The sequence below is a fragment of the Protopterus annectens genome, chromosome 7.part1 (genome assembly GCF_019279795.1).
Source record: "Protopterus annectens isolate FY-2018-M chromosome 7.part1, PAN1.0, whole genome shotgun sequence".
In the NCBI taxonomy this organism is placed as follows: domain Eukaryota; kingdom Metazoa; phylum Chordata; order Ceratodontiformes; family Protopteridae; genus Protopterus; species Protopterus annectens.
In genome coordinates, this window is record NC_056740.1 from 54762118 (window position 1) to 54783754 (window position 21637).

General features: G+C 40.5%; 1 protein-coding gene across 1 annotated transcript in view; it reads left to right on the top strand.

The window, feature by feature from the left end:
• The window catches only part of ABTB1 (ankyrin repeat and BTB domain containing 1), a 1282257-nt gene that overhangs the window by 1074441 nt on the left and 186179 nt on the right, over nucleotides 1-21637 (top strand). Inside the window, exon 10 of the mRNA XM_044078542.1 lies at nucleotides 16546-16713. Within this exon, the coding sequence (XP_043934477.1) occupies nucleotides 16546-16713 (168 nt within the window). The remainder of the gene's footprint in view (nucleotides 1-16545; nucleotides 16714-21637) is intronic.

Sequence of the window (21637 nt, forward strand, 5' to 3'; positions counted from 1 at the left end):
CCCAGACCAACAAAAGGATCCCGGACGTTCCACCCAGTCTATGGGATATTGCAACAGTAGAGGTTCAAAAACTATTAGAAAAAAAGAGTCATCCAAATAGTCCTGGCAGACCAGCAAGGATCTGGAACTTACTCAAGATTCTTTTTGGTGCCAAAGAACACAGGGGACTGGAGACCAATTTTGAGCCTCAGCAGACTCAGCAAATGTGTAGAAAAGACAAAGTTCCGGATGGTCACGCTTCAGTCTGTACTCTCATTTCTAGGGAAAGACAATTGGATGTGCTCAGTAGATCTTCAGGATGCATACTACCTTATCAAAATGGCCAGGCCATCCAGGGATCATCTGCACTTCAGGCTGAGAGCCAGTTACTTCCAGTTTCGCGCCCTGCCCTTCGGTCTCACTACAGCCCCCAGAGTGTTCACCAAATGTATGGCAGTGGTCATGGCTCACTTGAGACATCAAGGAATATGGGTGTTTCCGTATTTGGACGACTAGCTCCTCACCACACCCACCAGTCATCAGCTTATTCGGGCAAGGGACACTGCCTTAGAGCTATGTTTCCAACTGGGCATTACGATAAATTCAGAAAAGTCTGCTTTATTGCCATCGCAGCATACAGTGTTTATAGGAGCAGACTTAGACACAGTCAACATGTCTTTAAAGCTTCCTTCAGACAGCGTGCTTACCCTACGACAACAGATTGTGGATCTCCTTTCAAAACGCAAAGCACCAGCATTACAGATTCTCAAGTTGCTGGGCACCATGGCAGCAGCTATCATTGCAATACCCCTGGCGAGATCTCACATGCGCATTCTTCAGTGGCTGCTATTCACACAGCAGACGTTTCAGGGCTTACCGATGAATCACCCAGTTCTGATAACCGACTCTTGCAAGGACGATCTTCGGTGGTGGTTAAGGTCTGAGTCGGTGACCATGGGACGTCCTTTTATCCTTCCGGTTCCAGTTGCAATGGTGACCACGGACGCCTCCCTGATCGGGTGGGGGGGGTGAATTATCAGGGATGGACAGCCCAAGGTACATGGCAGGTTCACGAGGCTCAATTGCACATCAATGTTCTAGAGATGAGAGCGGTTCTCTTAGCGTTGCAGTCCTTTCAAGACTCTCTTCCTCTGGGCATGATTGCAATCCAGTCAGACAACATGTCTGTAGTCTGGTATATAAACAAACAGGGTGGAACCAGATCTTATCCCCTATGTCGAGAGGCTCTAAGAGTGTGTAAATGGGCAGAGTCCACCCAGCGCTTTCTGACAGCAACACACATCCCGGGGAAATCCAACGTGATAGCGGACAAACTCAGCAGGGCAATTCTGTTGCCTCACGAGTGGTCCCTCAAGAATGAAGTAGCAGAAATGATTTTCTGCAAATGGGGCCAGCTTTGCTGTGACTTCTTTGCAACTCCCACAAACACCAAATGTAGCAACTACTTTGCCCTGATCCTGCAACACAGACAGTCCCCGAGGGACGCGCTCATACATGATTGGCCTCCGGGACTCCTTTATGCCTTCCCTTCCTTTCCCCTGATTCCTAACGTTTTGCAGAAACCAGTTTTCTTTGCAGGACACTTATCTTAATAGCCCCATATTGGTCTCGTCAAATCTGGTTCTCCTTTCTGAAGCCTCACCTAGTAGAAGAACCTTGGATCCTGGATCTTCTGACCCACTCTTCAGGAGCTCTTCACCTTTCACTTCAGTCCATCAAACTGACAGCTTGGCTGCTCCAATTCCCAGAATAGCCAGGTTCCAAAATTTATCAGAAGAAGCTCAACATATTCTTTTGTCCTCACATAAGTCTTCAGCCAGGAAACTATATCTCAGTAACTGGAAAAGGTTTTCCATCTGGGCTCGGCAGAACAACATTGACTCTTTTCTAGCCTCCATATCGGATATCTTAGAGTTTCTGACCAAACTGTTCAACAAAGAAGCTGCAGCAGCAACCATTCGGGTCCAACTGGCTGCTATATCTAATTTCCATATAGGTGAGTCTGGAAATGGTATTATATCCTACAAGTTGGCGAAGGCCTTTTTGAAGGATGCGATGCACTTAAAACCAATGATTAGATCTCCTACCGCTCCATGGAATTTGAATCTAGTCCTATCCAAGATTATTCTCCCGCCCTTTGAACCTGCTTCTTCTTGTGAGCTGAAATATCTTTCTTGGAAGACCATTTTCTTGGTGGCCATTACATCAGCACGCAGAATTTCGGAGTTGCAAGCCCTTTCCGTTAAGCACCCATACTTGATATTCCACAAAGATAGGGTTTCCCTCAGGACGAACCCGTTGTTCTTACCCAAAATTTGGTCTGAATTCACCCTTAATTAGGCAAGTGAATTACCTGTTTCCTTTCCCAAAAACTCTAATCAGTTGGAGTATATGCTTCACAAGCTTGATGTCCATAGACAACTTTGTTTCTATTTGGACAGGACAAAAGACCATAGAAGAGCTGATCAGTTGTTTGTCTCCTTCTCAGATTCCAAAAAAGGTGCACCAGTATCTAAATCTACCTTATCTAAATGGCTTTCTGATTGCATATCCTTTATGTACCATGAGGCAGACATTTCTTTAGATAAAGTCAAGGCTCATTCAACCAGAGCTGTTTCTACTTCCATAGCCTACTTGGCCAGACTACCCATCGATTCTATTTGTACAACTGCCACATGGTCAAGGCCACATAACTTCATATCTCACTACAAAGTAGACAAGGCCTCTAGGGACAGGGCTTCATTTGGGTCTGCTGTCCTTAGACCGGTACTACGTGAGCCACCCAAGTTTGTGGTTTTGGGGACTCTACCCATCAGTAAGAATGAAGGCGAGATTGAACAACTTCACATAAGAAGTTATGTACTTACCATAATGTTCCCTGTGAGTTGTTCTTCTTGCTTTCATTCTTACGACCCCCCCCAACTACCCCCATCCAATGTCTGGAAGTTCGAGAGGCTCTACGTTGGTTTTGGTTCTTCTGAGGAGTTTCCTGTCACTAGTTGTGTCTATGATTTCCTTGAAATCTGAGGTAGGTTTAACATTAGTTGGCAGCAAACAAGATCTGAGGAAGATAGAGGTGCATTGTGGGATAGGGTTTCGGCTTCGAGCTGTTAGAGACCTCGAGCTTTGCAATTTGGCTGACTCGGAGCTGAGGATCGGCTCCGAACCTCATCAGTAAGAATGAAGGCGAGAAGAACTCCTCACATGGAACGTTATGGTAAGTACATAACTTCTTTTTGTCTTGGCTGCAGGATTCAAGTAGACAGGATGCTAGCCTCCCTATCACCGGAAAAGGTCCTGTCCCTTACCTCCTATTTCCAGAACCCCCTGCCCCTTCACTCTCTGACTGCTAGGGACTTTCTATGTGTCCTGGGGTTCATGGCTTCAATGCAACGATTCCCATGCTGCCCTTAGCCAGGTTGCACATGAGGAAGTTTCAGTGGTTCTTGAGGACAGTTTGGATGCAACATGCCCATCCTCTGCACTTTCTTATTCCTCTCCTATCCTGCTTGAAAAGGGAACTAGTCTGGTGGATTCTTCGGGTTAAATCCATGCCTACCTTTACAACCCCCTCTTCCCACTCAGGAGCTGTACACAGATGCTTCAGATGTAGGATGGGGTGCAACACTAAATTCTTGGAAGATCAGCGATGTTTGGTTTTCTTCCCAAACAAAGGAGCACATCACCATAAAGGAAATGAGGGCCTTGATTTTTTCCCTCCAGATCTTCAAGCCTATGCTTTCTCCAGGGGGTCCTAAGGTGGGTCACAGACAACTTCACGGTCCTGTGGTATATCAACAAACAGGGGGAGGGCAAAGTCTTATTTCCTGTACAGACTGTCTTTGCAGGCATGGGAGCTAGCCTTGCAGAGTCAGCTCTCTCTTCATGCTGTGTACATTTCCTCAGCTCAGAATGTTGTGGCAGACACACTCAGCAGGTCCATGACATGCAATCCCACGAACGGATGCCACACAGGGATGTGTTTCTGGAAATGGTCCATTGGTTGGGTATACCTCAGACAGATCTCTTTGCCTCTTCCATGAACAGACAGCTTCCCAAATTTTGTGCCAGGATCTCACACAACTTGGCCTGGAAGATGGACGCACTATCATTTTCTTGGAAGGGGATGTTTTTGTATGCCCACCCTCACTTCTTCAAAAGGTCCTGCTGAAAATCCAGTGGCAATGAGCAAAAATGTTGGTGACCCCCTTTTGGCCAATTTTTCCCCCTCCTCCTGCATCTAGCCAAGGGCAATAACCACAAGTTACCTCACAGGATGGATCTACTCACACAGGACAAGGGAACTGCAGTACACCCACAGATGTCAGCTCTAAACCTGAACTTGTGGGTGATAGGGTTTTATCCCCTTTAGACACGTTTTTCTGAGGATGTGCTTCAAGTTCTGCAGGAGGCCTGAAAACACATAAGTAGGAAATCCTACATTTCCAAATGGAAGAGGTTTTCCATTTGGTGCCTAAAGAAGGATTTACAACCACTTTTAGTGGACACTCCAGTGGTTTTGTCCTATCTGTTTGAATTAATGAAGGATGGGCTGTCTTACTCTTCAGTAAAAGCTGATCTTTCTGCTATCTCTGCATGTCTGCATATGCCCCCACCCTTAGCCTTCTAGGTTGGAAGTTAAACTGTTCTTAAAAGGTGTCCTTCACATTAGACCACCAAGGAAACCAGTTCCTCTTCCTTGAGAGCTCAGTTTTGTTTTGGAAAAACTTAACCTGGCCCCATTTGAGCCAGCATGTTCTTCTTCCCTGCAACACTGCACATGGAAAATTGTTCTTCTCCTGGGAATTACTTCTGCCAGAAGGGTTTCTGAATTACAAGCCTCAATATCTACCTCCCCCTTCACAGTCTTCCATAGGGATAGGGTCTCTTTATGTACTAATTCCTGCTTTATGCCCATGGTGGTCATTGAGTTATCCCTCAGTCTATCAACCTTTCCAGCTTTTTTCCTTCCTCCCAATCCTCCAGTGAGAGGATTCTTCACACTTTAGACATGCACAGGCACCTCAGATACTACCTGGATAAATCTAATCCTATCTGTAAGTCTGATCGCCTGTTTGTTTCTCATCACCCAAGGGCCTTGGGCCAACCTGTTTCCAAGCAGACTGTTTCTTCTTGGATTTCTAAAGCTATTTCTTTCTGCTGTTTGGCCAGTGAAAAAACTCTTTCTTTCTGCTGTTTGGCCAGTGAAAAAACTCTTTCTTCTCCTGTGAGGACACATTCCACTAGAGCAGTGTCCTTCTCTGGAGCTTTCTTTAAAGGTCTGGACACTTGCTGTATTCTGGAGGCAGCTACCTGGTCTTCTGTTCATACTTTCATTAAACAGTACAAACTAGATGTCATCTCCAGGTCCAGGGTTGGATTTGCCAGAGCTATTCTGCATGGTTTTGTAGAAAATGCTTCTGCTTCTCTGCCCAATTCTTCTTCTGCATGCGTTTTAGCAGTCTCCCTCATGTTATGAATACTGCAGTGTATGAGTAGAAGGACATAGAATAGTTGTGTAGAATCTTACCATAACCATAGATGTCCTTGTCTTCTGTATGCTTCAGTATTACTTGCCCCCCCTGCCTTCCCCCAGTGCTTGCCTAGCCCCTGCAGACATGTTGTCCTCATTTATGTTCAGGCTGGTGCTTTTGTGTCATTCAGTTTTGAGGATGGTATGTGCTGACATCCGCTTTATACTCAATGTCTCTTTATGGCCAACATTCACTAGCTTATGTGCAGCATCGCACCTACCATACAATAGCATTAGACTTTTGTATACTGGCTAGACGTACGAGTCAGCTGGGGGCAGACCTCCTCGTGTTATGAATAATGCAGCATATAGAAGAGAAGAACATCTATGGTTATGGTAAGATTTTACAGAACTATGCTTTCTGCCATTTATTTTTTTGTCCTTTAGGGAAACCTTATCTACAAAAGCTCCTTGAAGTAGTAAACATACATTGGCTGACAGCTTCAGTATCATCTGGATAGAAAAAAACCCTTATTGAAAAACTCTCAAATTTTAGAGAGCTCAACAGAGTCTTATAGTTGTACATTTCCACAGGGCAAATGGGCATTATTGCTTTAGGTTTCATTCTGTAGTTTGAAAAAAATAATATAAAGGCATCCTATAAAGTATCATTTTGACAAATGTTTTTAGGCTGTTTGTTGCAGCAGCAGTGCTTTGCAGCTTGTACTTGCCACAGATTTTACCCACCTAGGGTAAGTAATATGAAACTGGGGGAATGCATGTGTGTAGCCTCTCAAAGTACCCTGTTGCATTTTTTATGATGAAAGCTTTAGTAGGAGTAGATTGATGAACTACTTTCACCTTATCACAGAGCTGACTGATCTGGCTATAGACAGAGGATTTTGAGTAAGTTACTTAATCAAGAAGTGCCTTGGGTTGAGTTTGAAAAAGGTCCATGTGGGTCATTGAATTCCTCCAGTTCACAAACAGGCAAACAGATAATTAAAAGCCTGCCAAAATGATGTCAGCCAAAATAATTGTGGTAGCCTACCTATCAGTGAACTAAAGTAAAACTACATTGATTTTGCTGTTTTTGATATGATGAGTGTTAAAACAAATAGATTTCATGCATTTTTTCAGTATATCTGCTGATGTCATATATATATAAGACATAGTATGTACACACAATCACTAAACAGTACTAACTGGATGTCCTGTCAAGGGCATGCTTGTCTTTTGGCATTCCTATTTCAATGTGTCTTTGGCTAAATCTGTTTTTCCAGTATCTAAAAGGATTCATCAGTTGCATTCTGTTCATAAGCTAGAGTATCTGTTGCAAGAATGACAATTACAGTAATTATGTGAAGTTAATTTTCTAAAACATTTGCTATGGAAATCAGGGTGGTACCAAGATTAGCAGGGCAGAACATGTTTCCTTATCACCAGCAACAGTCTTCAGCTCCTTCGAGGAGCTTGTTGAGGAATTCCCAGGCCAACTGAGAGAGGTAATTTCTCCAGTGTGTTTTGGGTCTACCTTTGTGCAGCCTTTCAATAGATAGACTATGCCTTGTACATCTTGAGGGGAAAGTGCCCAGAGAGTTGCATCAGGAGGTTCACAAACCATCTTGGATGGCTCTTTACAGTTCTGAGAATCATTAGTTCTATTTTAGGATACTCCTGGATTGTCACACTTCTCACTCTGCCACACAGTTCAACCCCAGTAACCATGTGAAGAAACTACATTTACCTTGCTTGTATCTTTTGATCTCATCTTTTTTCAGTCATTACCCATGCTTTACAAGAGAAGGTAAGGATGGAGACCTAGATCAGTTGGAATATTAAGAGTGCCGTCCTAGGTCAATACCACAGTCCATTACAATACCTGCAGTGCTTCTTTACCCCACCAGTCTGCTGATTAGTCTCCCAGTCCCTTCTGACTTCATTCATGAACCCTGAGATTTTTAATTTGCTTTACTCTAGGAGGCTGCTCCTTCCTCAGCTGCAGGAAATAGTCCACTATTTTGTGGGAGTAGACCGTGACTTGAGATTTACAAATGCTGATTTTCATTCCAGTCACAGTGGACTTCTGCAGTGCATGCTGGACATCACAGTCACTTGAGGCCAAGAAGATAGCATAATCATTACTTGAGTTGGTGGTAGCTCAGATGCATGTAAACAATCCCACTGCACCAATCAAAAATAGTAGGAGAAGTTCAAGATGCCCTGGAAAAATTTCTCCTAGAAGTATAAATATCACCTTGGGTGTCCCCTGAAAAGAAGCTACTAGCCTAATGGGATTAATCCTGACAACAAAGGATAAATAAAATAAAATCTACAAATAACAGAGATGCAATGCTTGTATCCACAAGCTAGAAACTATCTGAACCTTGATTATGTGAAGTATCCAAAGTAATGACAAGTCTTCATTCTTTTGCTGCTGGTTACAACTTTCCTTACCTTCTGTTTGGTATACTTGATGTTATAAAGTGTATGCAAAAATGATGTGTTGTCTACATGTATAAGGATTATGGTTTTTCACTGCTCTTTTACCTTTCTGCTTCATTAAGAAGCATCAGTCCAAAAATGGAGATAGTCTTCAAGGGACTCCTGTTTTCAACATATTATAGAGGAAGTTTACCAGCTAGAAGAAGCTTGTACTAGACCAACAAATGCAGACCATTCTGCAAAACCGAAGACTTGATGTCCATGTGATGATTGTTTCATACAACAGGTATCTGTTTTGCACCATTTTTTCCCATGTTTTTTTTTTTTTGTTAGCTTCTTTGTCTGAGTGGGGCTAATCCTTAAGTTGGCTGGTTCTGTGGGGTTAGAACTATGGAGGCAGTGGATCTTGAGTCCTCTTGCTTCTGTATATACAATATTAAACTGTTAAGGAATATGAGTACTTCATAACTTATCTAGACAAGAACATGGCATTGAATGGATATATGGAAGAGGGCTTCAGTCTTTTATAGTTTTTCAGGCCTAGCATGTGTTCTGGAAAAAATTACCAACAGGTGCATTCATGGCAGGCAGATTTAGTTTTAATCCATAGAACAATGAAAAGCCTTTTAAGGTTTTTATTGTGAGAGGAGGTAGCTGTTATTTGGAATTGCCATCATGTCATTGGCATTTATAAGGGTGTAATTTCTCATTCCCACACATAAATTAGTAAGAGTCATGTTCTTCAGGGAAAGGTCCATCCTTTTATTCATAATGATAGTGGGCAAGGTTCAAGGCTTTGTAGGTAGAAGACAATCCCTGTCAAAGGTCTATTCCCAAGTGGAAAACTTCAGATACATGTTTCTTAAGTAAAATTGAGGCCAGTGGTACGGTATATTAGGCTGAATTCACTACATGTTTTAAGCCTCAAACCTCAAGATGCCCTAAGTGTGCTGGTTATGGTGATAGAGTAGAACATGTAAAGTATTCCATATCCTTTTTTAAACTGACAGTGTAACTTTATTAATTATGGTGTTAGAGTGAGATGTGATGCATTTTAATATAGTTATTTTAAAACTGATAAATCTCCTGTGCCACTATAGAAATGGTGTATATTATTTTATTTGTCCCATTTTAGCCTTTTACTTGTTGCTTTTCATAGGTTCATAAGTAAGTACTGGGCTAGCTGTTGTTGCACGCAATTTTAAGCCTAGCCAGTTTGTGCTCAAATATCTCATTTGTTTAGAGATTGGCCTTACCCATACCATGGTCAATAATTGTATATAACCCATAGTGAGAATAACTGGGATCATACCATAGATAATTTGAGGGGACTTATGCATGGGGTAAATTATATAGGAGCTGCCTATGTCCATTAGTAGCACAAGGGGAAGTCTTGGGATATATTTTACATTTCCCACCCATAGATCCAAGTTGCATTTGAATATGGACAGGGATGAACTTTGTTTCAATAATGCTTTAATAATTCAATAATAATTTTTGTCAGTAATCTGTATCTCACTAGGTTAAAAAATATAACTGCAAATATGAAGCCAAAAGCACTATAACAAAATTGAGATCTAGATATGCACAATCACATCTACATGGGTGAATGCCCCCCCCCCCCCCCAGTGGGGTCCAAATGGAGAGATGAAAAGTCAGCAAGCAAAGGGGAGTAGTACATGGGTGAATGCCCCCCCCCCCCAGTGGGGTCCAAATGGAGAGATGAAAAGTCAGCAAGCAAAGAGGAGTAGTAATGCTGAAATTGAATTAATCCTCAAGCCTTGGTGAGTACCTTCACGAGGTAGACCCTGTTTTTTTCACAAAATCTCACCAAGGCAACACTGATATATAGACTATATTTATATAGCATATGTCATGGACAGAAGTAGGTCAAAAACTAAAAAAAAGATAGGGTGCACAAGACCCAGGATAAAAAATGTCCAATCCTGGTAGGCACACTGGTGCCAGGATTGGAAAAGATGAGAGTGTACAATCCTCAAAATATGGAAACATTCGTACAATGGGGCCAGGCCGAGGGGGAGGATGGGCGCCCCTGTTGTAGAAGGAAGTAGCAGTCCACAAAAATCACAAAAACTGATAGGCCAGAGAAGAACCATAAAGATGATAGAGTGGACTGTTGAGGATAAGAAAGAAATTATGCATTGTTACTCTTATGCAAAAAGCCCAGAATTTCCAGACACAAGATATATAAAATGATTGAGAGAAATTTGAAGAAAGAAAAATACTTCAACAAGAAAAACTGTCAGAAGCTTCAAATGAAAATTTGCATTCATGAATAAAACAGATTTGTGAAAAAGAGTATATAGATCAAGAAACTTTGATCTGTTTGGAAAAAGAAGCATCTGAGAAAGTGCAAAAATATAAACAACAAAACCTAGAGATATTTGAAAAGTATAAAAAAGAAATATGAACATGGGAAAGAAAGAGAGATTTGATGTGGTGCAATATTTATGCAACGGAGAAAGCCAAATTAATGAATATAAAGAAGGCAGCCCCAAAGATATTTGAAGACATATAGGCAAAGGCATCCGGATATGGAAAATTTCACAATAAAAAAAAAAATCTCAAAGATGGAACATAGAAAAGAAGATTAGTAAAGTTGAAGTTATGGAGTGCCTGCGAAGTGAAGGATTTGGTGTAGGTCTAACACAGGTTACATCACAGCGTGATGGAGTGAGCCCCCAAAGTAATGAGAAACTGGAAGATCAGGAGACATCTGAAGAAGAAATATGGACACGGGAAAGAAAAATAGATTTTATATGGTGTAATATTTATGCAAAGGGGAAAGCAAAACTAACCAATACAAAAAGAGCAGCACCAAAGATATTAGAAGAGAAACACAGGCAAAGGAATCCAGACATGGAAAACTTTGCAATACAAAAAATAATAAGACAAAGAGGAAAAGTAAGAAAAGGAGAGTAGTACTGGGAAGTTAAGGAAATAGAAACTGAGGTTATGGAGTACCTGCAAAGTGAAGGATTCACTGTGGAAAATCGAATGCAGAAAGCACCACAACAGGATAGAGCAATGGATATCCATATTAAGGGGTAACCAGTGGAACAGGAAGCAATTGGTCAGGTGCCATATTAAGATATTTTGGAGCTTCCCTCAGGAAACCAGTATAAACATTCACTTGAAGCTAGACAGCAAGGAAAGGAACAGGAAACTGTGGGAATTCTGATGCAGTCAACATTGAGGAGTGAGAGGCCAGTGAGTTCCTATGTGACAGAGCAATGTATGGCACAGGATGAAATTGAAGAGAAGATGCCACAGGAAGATGCTATAGAACTTTCTATAGAATGCCCACAGGAAACGGAAAACAAGGGATGTGCCCTCAGTTTGGAAGAAAATGAGCTAAGAGAAGAGTTGCTTGATTTAATAGACATAAATAAATGTATTAAGATCAATGAGAGAAATAGACTGCAGAAGGTCAACAAAAACCAAAAAAGTCAGAAGTCTGTTAAAATGAATGCAGTAATAGGACTGTCCATAGAGATCCATGTGATGTAACAGAAGTAAACAGGATATAATACTGTGCAGCTAAATTAATAACTGATAAAGTTCTAGCACAAGAACACAGGGTAACAAGGGAAAGGAATACAATTGAATACCATTCTGGAAGTATCGAATAGAGAAAACTATAAAGCAATTAAGACAAGAAGTGTCACTGTTAGAAGAATACAGAAGAGAGAATAGATCAACAAAAATATTAAGAAAGATAGACATGATAAAAGTAATGCGTAGTATTAGAACAGGCCAGGATTATCATGCAGTATTGCAAATAAACTAAAAATGTCAGCAGAGGTGGAATAATGTAGAAGATACACAGATAAATATAAAGGAAAGGTACAAAATAAGCAGTTTATTGATGACCCAAAAAAGTTGTATAGAGAACTGGGAAGCAAAATAAAATGAATTAAAAGACTGCCAAAAAAAAGAAGAAATGCTACATTTTGGAGAAGTATCTATGAAGATCCTGTGAAACATAACAAAGATGCTAAATGGATAGAAAAAGTAAAAGAAAGAATATGACGTTTAAAGGTGCTAGATATGAAATGGAATGAAGTAACAACCAGAGAGACTGAAACAAAGTTAAGAAAAGCCTCTAACTGGAAAACCCCAGGCCCAGATGCAGTACCTAACTTTTGGTTAAAAGTATTAACATCTTTGCACAAAGATTTAGCCATGAGTAAGAACTATTTATTTTCGCACCCCAAACAGACACCAACCTGGCTAACAACCGGCAAAACAATGCTCTTACTTGAGTGAACCAGCAAGCTACCCTAAAAATTATAGACCAATAACTTGTGTTCCAGCAATGTATAAACTATACATGGGAATTGATGCAGACAGAGTTTAGTCATTTTAAAAGAAAACTCAATTATGGCAGTAGAACAAAAGGGCAATAAAAGAAAGTCATATGGAACAAAGGATCATTTGTTAACTAAAGCCATAGTGGAGAACTGTAAAAAAGGGGAACAATCTAAGTATGGCATGGATTGACTACAAGAAAGCATTTGATAGTATCCCACATTCATGGATAAAAGAGTGCTTAAAAATGTATAAGATGCATCCTACATTGATCGACTACATTACAGTGACCATGAAACAGTGGCAGACCACTTTGCAATTAAGCCACGATAAAGAACAGATTATTATCCCAAGGATAAATATTCAGAGGATATTCCAGGGTGATTCTCTGTCACCATTGCTATTCTGCCTTGCCCTTAACCCATTAAGCTGTTTACTTAACAGCTTAGGCCATGGGTATAATTTGGCTCCAAGAAAACAACAAAGTGTAAAGACTTCTCATCTTCTCTTTGTTGATGATTTAACACTGTATAGCTCATCAGATGAGGAACTGAAAGCACAGCTGCAGGTTGTTAAAACTTTTTCAGATGATATAAGAATGTCATTTGGTCTTGATAAATGTGGAAAAGCGACCTTTAAAGCAGGAAAACTGCAGCACCAGTAAAACATCAGTTTGGGACAAGAATGCAATATAGAAGAACTTGAGCAAGAGGGAGTGTATAAATATTTGGGAATTGATGAAGGATCAACAGTAAAACATGAACAAATGCGAATAAAACTTAGTAAGGAATACTTTAGAGACTTAAATTAATTTTGAAAACAGTACTGACATCTAGGAATACAATCCAAGCTATTAACCAATTTGCTCTTCCTGTCCTAACTTAGTTTTGGAGTGACTAACTGCTCTCAAAACATTTTGGATAAATTAGATAGGAACCAAGATTATATATTCACCATTCCGGAGGAGGTATGGGCCTCCTTGAAATTGATTACATGTATAGATCTGCAATCGTGGGACTCCACACATATCTGCTGACCTCACAAGACCCAAATGTAGTGAAAGTTTTGAAGCAGGAAGAGAATAAATCTAAGATGACTTCTCTGCTTAATTTAGCAGAAGCATATTGGCGTCAAGCAGAAATGGAAATCATATCAGAAGTAGATAAAAATCAGGCAGCAACTGAATGTGCCAAAAAACAAAATATAAAGAATATAAGGTGAAGAATCAGATGAGAAGGTAAGAAATGTGGAAAATGCATAAATATAGTTTCAAGTATAGAAAACTCCTGGAAGAACCTCACATTGATCAGGATCGAACGCAGGAATGGTTAAGGAGAGGCAAATTCAAACCAAAAGATGAAAGGTTAATATTGGCAGCCCAAGATAGTGGGCTACGTACACGCTGGTTTACAAAGTCCATTGAACATGTGGGCGAAACAGACAAATGTAGGTTTTGGAAACAGTCATGCACCTTGTTGCTGGTTGTGACATGCTAATGGAAGAAGGGCTGTATACTGAATGGCATAATAATGTGGCAAGACTGTTGCACTGAGGATTGAGCAAACATGGTATTGACGTGCCTGAAAAACACTGGAAACATGAGCCACAAAGCATCATAGAAAATGATTAAGTTTATATCACATGGGATCACCCATTACCAACAGTTCAAAAGATAAATGCTAGAAAACTGGATATAGTGGTCCAAGAAAAGAAGACAAAAGTATCATCGATCATTGAAATTGACAAGCCCGGTGACTACAGTGTCTTGCGTAGAGAGAGACAAAGTCATAAAATATTAGGATTTGCAAGCAGAAACAAGAACAGTGTGGAAGAAAGATACCCAGACATTTCCAATAGTAGTAGGAGCAACGGGTCTTATAAAAAGAATCTGCAGTCATATTTAGATATGCTACCAATACATGTAACTCCATATGAATTGCAGGAGTCATCATTACTGGGCACATTGCAGGTGCTGCAAAGTGCACTTTTGGCTGACATCAAAGATTAAAACAATACTAATTTCATGAACTTTAATCGTACTTTGACTTAGGAATGGGGTCCATTCCCATCAGGGTATTAGAAACCCAAAAGATTTGGAGAAATTAAAAAAACGTGAATGATCTCAGGGTAGGAATATTAAAATGAAAGTATTCCTAGCATATTAATGAGCTGTAAGACTACTGTTTGCAGTCTGGAACATAGGCTGGATGGAAGTTGAAGATGCTGAAAGGTAGGTCACTTTTCCTAGTGGGGAGGTCATGATTGCATGCGTCCTTGTTTTCTGACTTAGTTGTATACTCTTGATGTTTTCAGGTCTTAGCTGCTCATTAGCCATTTAGAGTAGAAGTGCATAGCCGCTAAGTAAATTATGGTCTAGTTATATATGTGATTGAAGAAGTTACTTGATCCAGATAAGGTACATGGATGAAGATAGGTCCTGATGGTGTGTTAATTGTCTTAGGTAATTCTATTTGTTATCTTTTGGTATTGCATTCAAAGCAACTTTTTTTTGTCTGTGTCTCATTAGTTTTTCGTAGAAGTTATATTTTGTAGCTGTTAAGACTTTGAAGCCTTCTGCTTCCTCTGTAAGATGCAAAGGGAAAGAACAGACAGGTATTGTTAAGGGTAAACTAGGGTGCATCTGACTTTTCTACCTAGAACTGGAGCCAGGTGGGAGCAGCAGGTATATTCTTTTTGATGACGAGTAGACTCAGCCTTTGTAGTATCACTTAGCTTTTTCTGGTTAGAGCAAGTAAAGTTGAGCAGGGCAGTAGTGTTCAACAATGGGCTGTTCCGTCCCATTTTCTGATTTTTTTTTTATGCAGTGTTTTATAGAAAGGTCCATTTATCTTCGTGAGTTATCATTGACGGGTTCTACACAAGGTTATATTCATTGTCTGCCACTACCAGTCACTACATACAAGAATAATATTGAAAGTATTTCTATAGCACAAAATTCTTCATTTTAATAGTGTGTGTGAAAAAAATGAATTGGTGTGCCACATAGTGTAATGAGACTTAAGCATTTTATTTTACACCTGAGGATGATCAAAATAGGTTTTATGCAGAATATAACATAGTAAATTACTCTGTACTTTGTTTTTTCATTCTGTGTGCATATTGATTCTGGTCAGAAGCCTTTGACAAGCTGTTGTTGGAAACAGAATGTTAGGGGAAATGAATACCAAGGTAAATGGAAGATGTGTGAAAGATGCTTAATTGTCTTTTCCCCTCCTATACATCTGCTTACATGGATACCTTTTTTTCTACATTAACAGGGCTGTTGCTGACTGGGAGGGGCCATCATTTTGACAGTCATCAGAGGTAGTTTGAACTTTTTCTGTTTTTAAGCTCTAGTTCTTTACTTGCACCTATCAAAACAGCAGGGTGGAAGACTTGCAATGGCTGGCTGTGAGAAACATCTACTTACTTCCACAAATAGCATTCCCTCTAAGCATTCCACTAAACACTTAGGTGTATTTCTCAGGTCTGCACTGAGGAAAATGCTGCTGATTATGCACAATCGCCCGAGAGACAGGTAGGCTGTGCCTCCCCCCCACCCCCGCAGCAATGCCGCTAATCAACCCCCTGGTCACCTGGATCACAGTTACAGCTCCATCTCTGTGCACCATGGAGCCAGGCTTGAAGAAGTCAGATGTGGCACCATAGAATGCCTGCACGTGTCCATTCTGCCTAGTGTTCTGTATAATGTGGAAAAGTTGAGAATAACAACCAGCACTGCTTTCATAACATTGAGAAGCCGCGGTGGTGCAGCAGTAGCATTGTTGCCTCACAGCAAGAGGTTCTCCCATTCGATTCTCCACTGGAGCGCCTTCTGTGTGGAGTCTGCATGTCCTCCCCGCAGTCGAGTGGCATTCGAAAGACATGTGTGAGTGGGCGTGCCTTCGTTGAAGGTTGGGCGTCGAACTGGCACCTCGGCATCATAAAAATCTACTGCCAATCATTAGCAGACCAAAGTTCCGCTGTGGCAACCCCTAACCGGGAAAAGCCGAAAGAAGAACAACTGCTTTCATAACATTGACTTAGCTGTGTAACACAAATATTCTTAAGGTGGAGAAAAGTAGTGTGGAATAAATGAAAATGAATACAAAAATATGAAAAGAAAGTAAATGCAAAATCCTGAAAGTAGATTTTTCATAGTTAAGAGCTCACTGTCCTTGAATTTGTTTTTGTGTTGCTTGTATTTTTGTGTATAATCATCTATAATGTTTTGTAAACTATAATTTTGATTGTGATCTGTGTAACAAAGGACCCTTGTTTGTTTTTCCCCTTAGTCATTTTTCTGTGGGCGCAGTGATTACTTCAAGGCATTGCTAGAAGATCATTTCTGTGAGAGTGGGGAGCTGCAATCTCAACCTAGTATTCCAGTGGTGACCATCCATAACATCTCTGAGGATATTTTCATAAGGGTCCTATACTATATTTACAGTGATGATACAGAGGTAAGAAGACTTGTTGACGTTCTTGTATCTCACTAGTGAAGATTAAACTTTCTAAATCATATTTAGTCAAGTTTGCATTTTTGTTGCACTTCATTTGTTTTTTTTTTCCAGGTGGTCTGAAAAGACCACAACTCTTCTTCCATCAGTGTATTTTTGAGTTCTGTCAGTAGAATTACATTGTCTAAACATTCTGGAATTTCTGTTTAATGAGGTTTCATTGAATTTATTTCTTCAGTGCTGTTTGCTTTACTTTTGTTTAGAGGGAGAGAGAGATTTAAATTGAGGAGCTGGGAGGGAGTTAGTCATGGGCTCTTGTCCCTTGTTCATTATCAACATGGTCTAGTTTCAGATGAGTGGAAAGTACCCAGGAAAAGTAGGAGCACTGAGCAAAGCTGGAATACATTGAAAACAAGTTCCAGGAGCCTTATTAAAGAGAATTAGCTATAAGCTGAATTACTGAACATGTTTGCATATCAACAACAGTAACTGCACACATCTAAAGATAACAGGAAAGGGAGCACAAAATGTTTAATATTTCTTTTTGGAGCTGTTTTCACTGAAGCGAACACTTGGGTACATCATGCAATGTAATGTGGTATGTCAACAAGCAGGGGGCACAAGAATGTTTCACAGAGATGTCTTATAGATTCATAGATTGTTACTAGGCTAATAACCTGGGGGGGGGGGTGGATTTCTAAGGCTAACCAAGTTTTCCTGTAAGAGCCAGACATTTAAAAGCTACCTTTGTCCATAAAGGACACGGGTGCCAGGCCCAGTGTAAATTTCCTGATTCTCTTTCACTGGTATGGGTTGCGCTTAAACTGGATAATAGACAGTCTCAGCTTCACGTGGATGGGAAACATGTTCCATAGGAGGGACAGTCTCTGGGACACACCTGTCTGTCTCTCCAGCATGTTTTGTTTAAGTCACAGACAAAATTCAAGTCCCTAGACCTTGTATTTATGGTACTGTTTGACTTATGAATATGTAGGAAACTCATAAGCGTGGGGTTTGTGTATGTCTTGTAAGCCAGGCATAGCTCACCCCTCATCAGTTTATAGGAGACTGAGTAGAGGGAAAGAGCTTTAAGTTACTCTGCATAAAGCAGGTTTATTGCACCTTGTTTACTTTTTGTAAGGAAACTCTGAGGTCGCTCTAGTTTTTGCATATGCCTGGTCAGGTACATACCAAAGGGCGCATTATAATCTATGGTTGGTCTAATAAGAGAAAAGTACAGTGGGATAATAACCACTTTGGACCTAGATGCCACACCTTACTTACACATTGTGCAACATAAAAATTTCCTCACCACTGTGGCCATGTTGTGGTCGAAGGTAAGGCTACTGTCTATGTGCGTACCGAGATTCCTTACTACTGGGTCGACTCTTAGGAACGTATTATCAGCATGGTAATTAGCTGGGATGGTTGACTTCCAAAGGGTACAGTTACGCATTTTTTAACATTGAGTATAAGACCATGGTTTTGGTACCATTTGCTAGTCAGAGATGGACCTTCTTGAAGAATGCTAGTGTCTGCTGTGAAGTGTATTATAACCCCCCAGCTTGCAATCATCTGCAAACTTAGTCAGTGATGAACCTTTAGCATTTGCTTCCATTTCAGAGAAATAGATGCCAAAAAATAGCAGACCAAGTACAGAGCCCTTGGGGAGTCCGCTATTGACTGACCTCTCAGTGGAGGTGGCCTCTCCTATTTTGATCTCTTTACATTGTCCAAGTAGATCTTTTTCCTCCTTTGAACAGACAACTTACTCTGTTCTGTTCCAGAGTCCTGTGTCCTCGCCTTGGCTAGTGGACAACCCCTGCCTTTTCCTTAGAAGGGAATGTTTCTGTATACTTTTCCCCCACTCCTTCTGTTGCCACGAGTTCTACACAAGATTAGGCAGGACTCTCCCAAAATTTTTTCTGGTGGCTCCTTTTGTCCCAGACAGCATTGATTCCCCCTTCTTTCTCACCTATCCAGGGTGGATCTTCTCACCCAAGACAAAGGGATCTTTTGTCCATCCTCACATGTCCACTCTTCAGCTGACACTGTAAGTGATAGGGTTTTGATCCCTTTTCGGTACCGCTTTTCTGAGGATGTGCGCCGGGTTCTGCAACAGGGCCAGGAAACTTACTACCAGAAAATCTTATGTCCAAATGGAAAATATTTTCTGTCTGGTGCCTCTCTAGCCATTAGGATCCATATCTATGGCAATTCCTCTGGTTATGTCTTATTTGTATGATCTGCTCCATGCTGGATTTGGCATATTCTTAAGTTAAAGCTAATTTGTCAGCAATTTCTGCTCGTCTACCCTTGAATCCTCCTCTGGCCTCTAGGTTTGAAGTCAAGCAGTTTATTAAAGGCATCCTTCATATCAAGCCTCCCAGGAAGTTTATTCCAACTTCTTTTTACCTCAGTTTTGTACTTGAAAAACTGACCCAGGCTCCACTTGAGCTTATTTCTTCAGCTTTCTTGCAACACTGTAGTTGGAATACTGTTCTTTTGGCTCTTACTTTTGCCAAGAGAGTGTCTGAACATCAGGCTGTCCTAGCTATGCTTCCTTTTTTGTTTTTTCATAGAGACAGGGTGTCTCTTTGTACAAATCATTCTTTTATGCCCAAGGTGGTCAATGAGTTGTCTCTTATTCAGTTTATTTATCTCCCTTCTCCTTTTTCCTTCTGCGAAGTCCACCAGTGAAAAGGTTCTTCACACCTTGGATATGCATAGACAGCTCAGATATTATTTGGGTAAAATTAAAATTATTTGTAAATCTGAACAGCTTTTTCGTTGCCATTCATACCAAGACTTTTGGTTTGGCTTTTTCTAAGCACCACGAAAACTAAAGGAATGGAGAGCCAGCCACAGACCAAACTACAATAACAGGCTCAAATCAGCTGGAGAACCACAAGAAACTGTAGTGTGGGGAACCACATTTATTACAGCAACAAACAAGTTAAACACTTAACTGCCTCATGATGTTTTTCATTCAGAAACTCAAACTTCTTCAGACATAGAATCATCCCCCTCTCTCCCAAATTCAATTAAATACAGAAATCAACCAATCACTCTACATACCTCATCACTCATTACCATAATTAAGTAAAAACAAGTAAGTATGCAAATAAAGCAGAAACATAAAACCCTTAATACAGTGTGAAATGTGCAGTTACAAAAGAACATTTACAATCAGTTGAGGATTTAGCAAAACCCCACGTAAATATACAAATGTAATACTAATAGTAAAATGTGTATATTAATAAATACAAATATAAATATTTCTGACATGGCTTAGTGGTAAATAACTTTCGCTGTGGTGTGCAGGGTCCTGGGTTCGAGACTTGCAAAGGATGATTATTTAGCTGATGATTTGGCATAGGGGTATGTTGTTCTGATTGTAGTGCACAGGGTCCTGGGTTCAAGATTTGGCAGTGAAACGCATGGTGGTAAAATGTTTTAGGGGTGGGAGGGTGGCGTAATGATTAAGGTGTTTACCTTAGAAACACAAGGTGCAGGGGATTCTCACAGGGGGTAATTGGCTAGGCTTAAAAATGGTCCATGAGGGCAGTTAGCCTAGTAATAATCTATGAATCTATAAACTGTCTTTTGGCTTTTCCCGGTTAGGGGTCGCCACAGCGGAACTCCGGTCCGCTAATGATTGGCAGTAGATTCTTACGTGCTGGCTTGCTGGGCCTAATGCACAACCTTCAACAAAGGAATGCCCATTCATGCATGTCGACACACAGAAGACACTCTAACTGAGAATCGAACATGCAACGTTTAACTGTGAGGCGACAACGCTACCACAGCACCACCACCGCAGTTGTAATAATCTATGAATCTATGAATGAATCTAAAAACTTACTAAAGTAGATAAAAACAATGAAGTATTCTGCTACCCTCTAGTGGCCACAGGTATTCATCGCAGCAATAATCTAAAACATTATGAATTACATACATATAATAAAATACACTATGAAAAAACATCCTGGCAAACCGTAAAATCATAATTTATCAAATTTAAATACTATTAAAACATATACAAGTACTGTTATAGCCTCAGTACGTATAAGTAAATATAATAAAACCTAAAAAATAGTAGGAAGCAAACCCTCTCATCCTGGATTTCTGAGGCAATTTTATTTTGTTATTCTTTTCATAAGAAATGTCTTTCTTTGTGTGTAAAGGCACATTCTACTAGGGTGGTTGCCTATTCTGTTACCTTTTTCAAGGGTTTGGATAGCAACTCCATTCTTGAGGCTGATACTTGGTCCTCTGTTCATACTTTCACTTAACATTACAAGTTAGATGTTATTTCCAGGGCCAGGGCAGGCTGTGCCAGGATTGTCCTGCATGGGTTTGTAGAGGGCTTTTCTGTGCCTTCTTCCTCCCAAGTTGCTTAAACTCTTGTACTCTTCCTTAGGTGAAGAATACTGCAACAGTGATATGGAAGGACATAGTACAGTTGTGTAAAATCTTACCATAACAGTAAATGTCCTTCTCTTTAATGTTACAGTATTCAATCCCTCCCTCCTTCACCCTCTGCCCTAGCTCTTGCCCTGTATTTTTCTTGCCCTCCTGGCTGAAGGGGTTCTTCCTTTTTCCTTCTGGATGCACATGTTCTCCTTTGTCCCCAAAGGTATTCCATTCCTATTGGGGCTTTTTTGGTTCTGAGTGTGTGCGTTCGTACATCACCTTTATGCTCTACAGCTACGCCTAATCCTGTATGCTAACTGTGTTCAGTAGGAAAGCGTACATCTTTTAAAGGTGTAGGTGGAACTGTATTGCAGTCTGTTCGGCAAGAGCAGATCTCTGTTACATATGCAACTTCCAGTGTAGGAAAATCTGTCAACCAACCCTGATCATCTCCCTATAAAATGGTTAAGTCTAAGAACCAGAAAATACAGCTAATTAAGTTAAATGATTT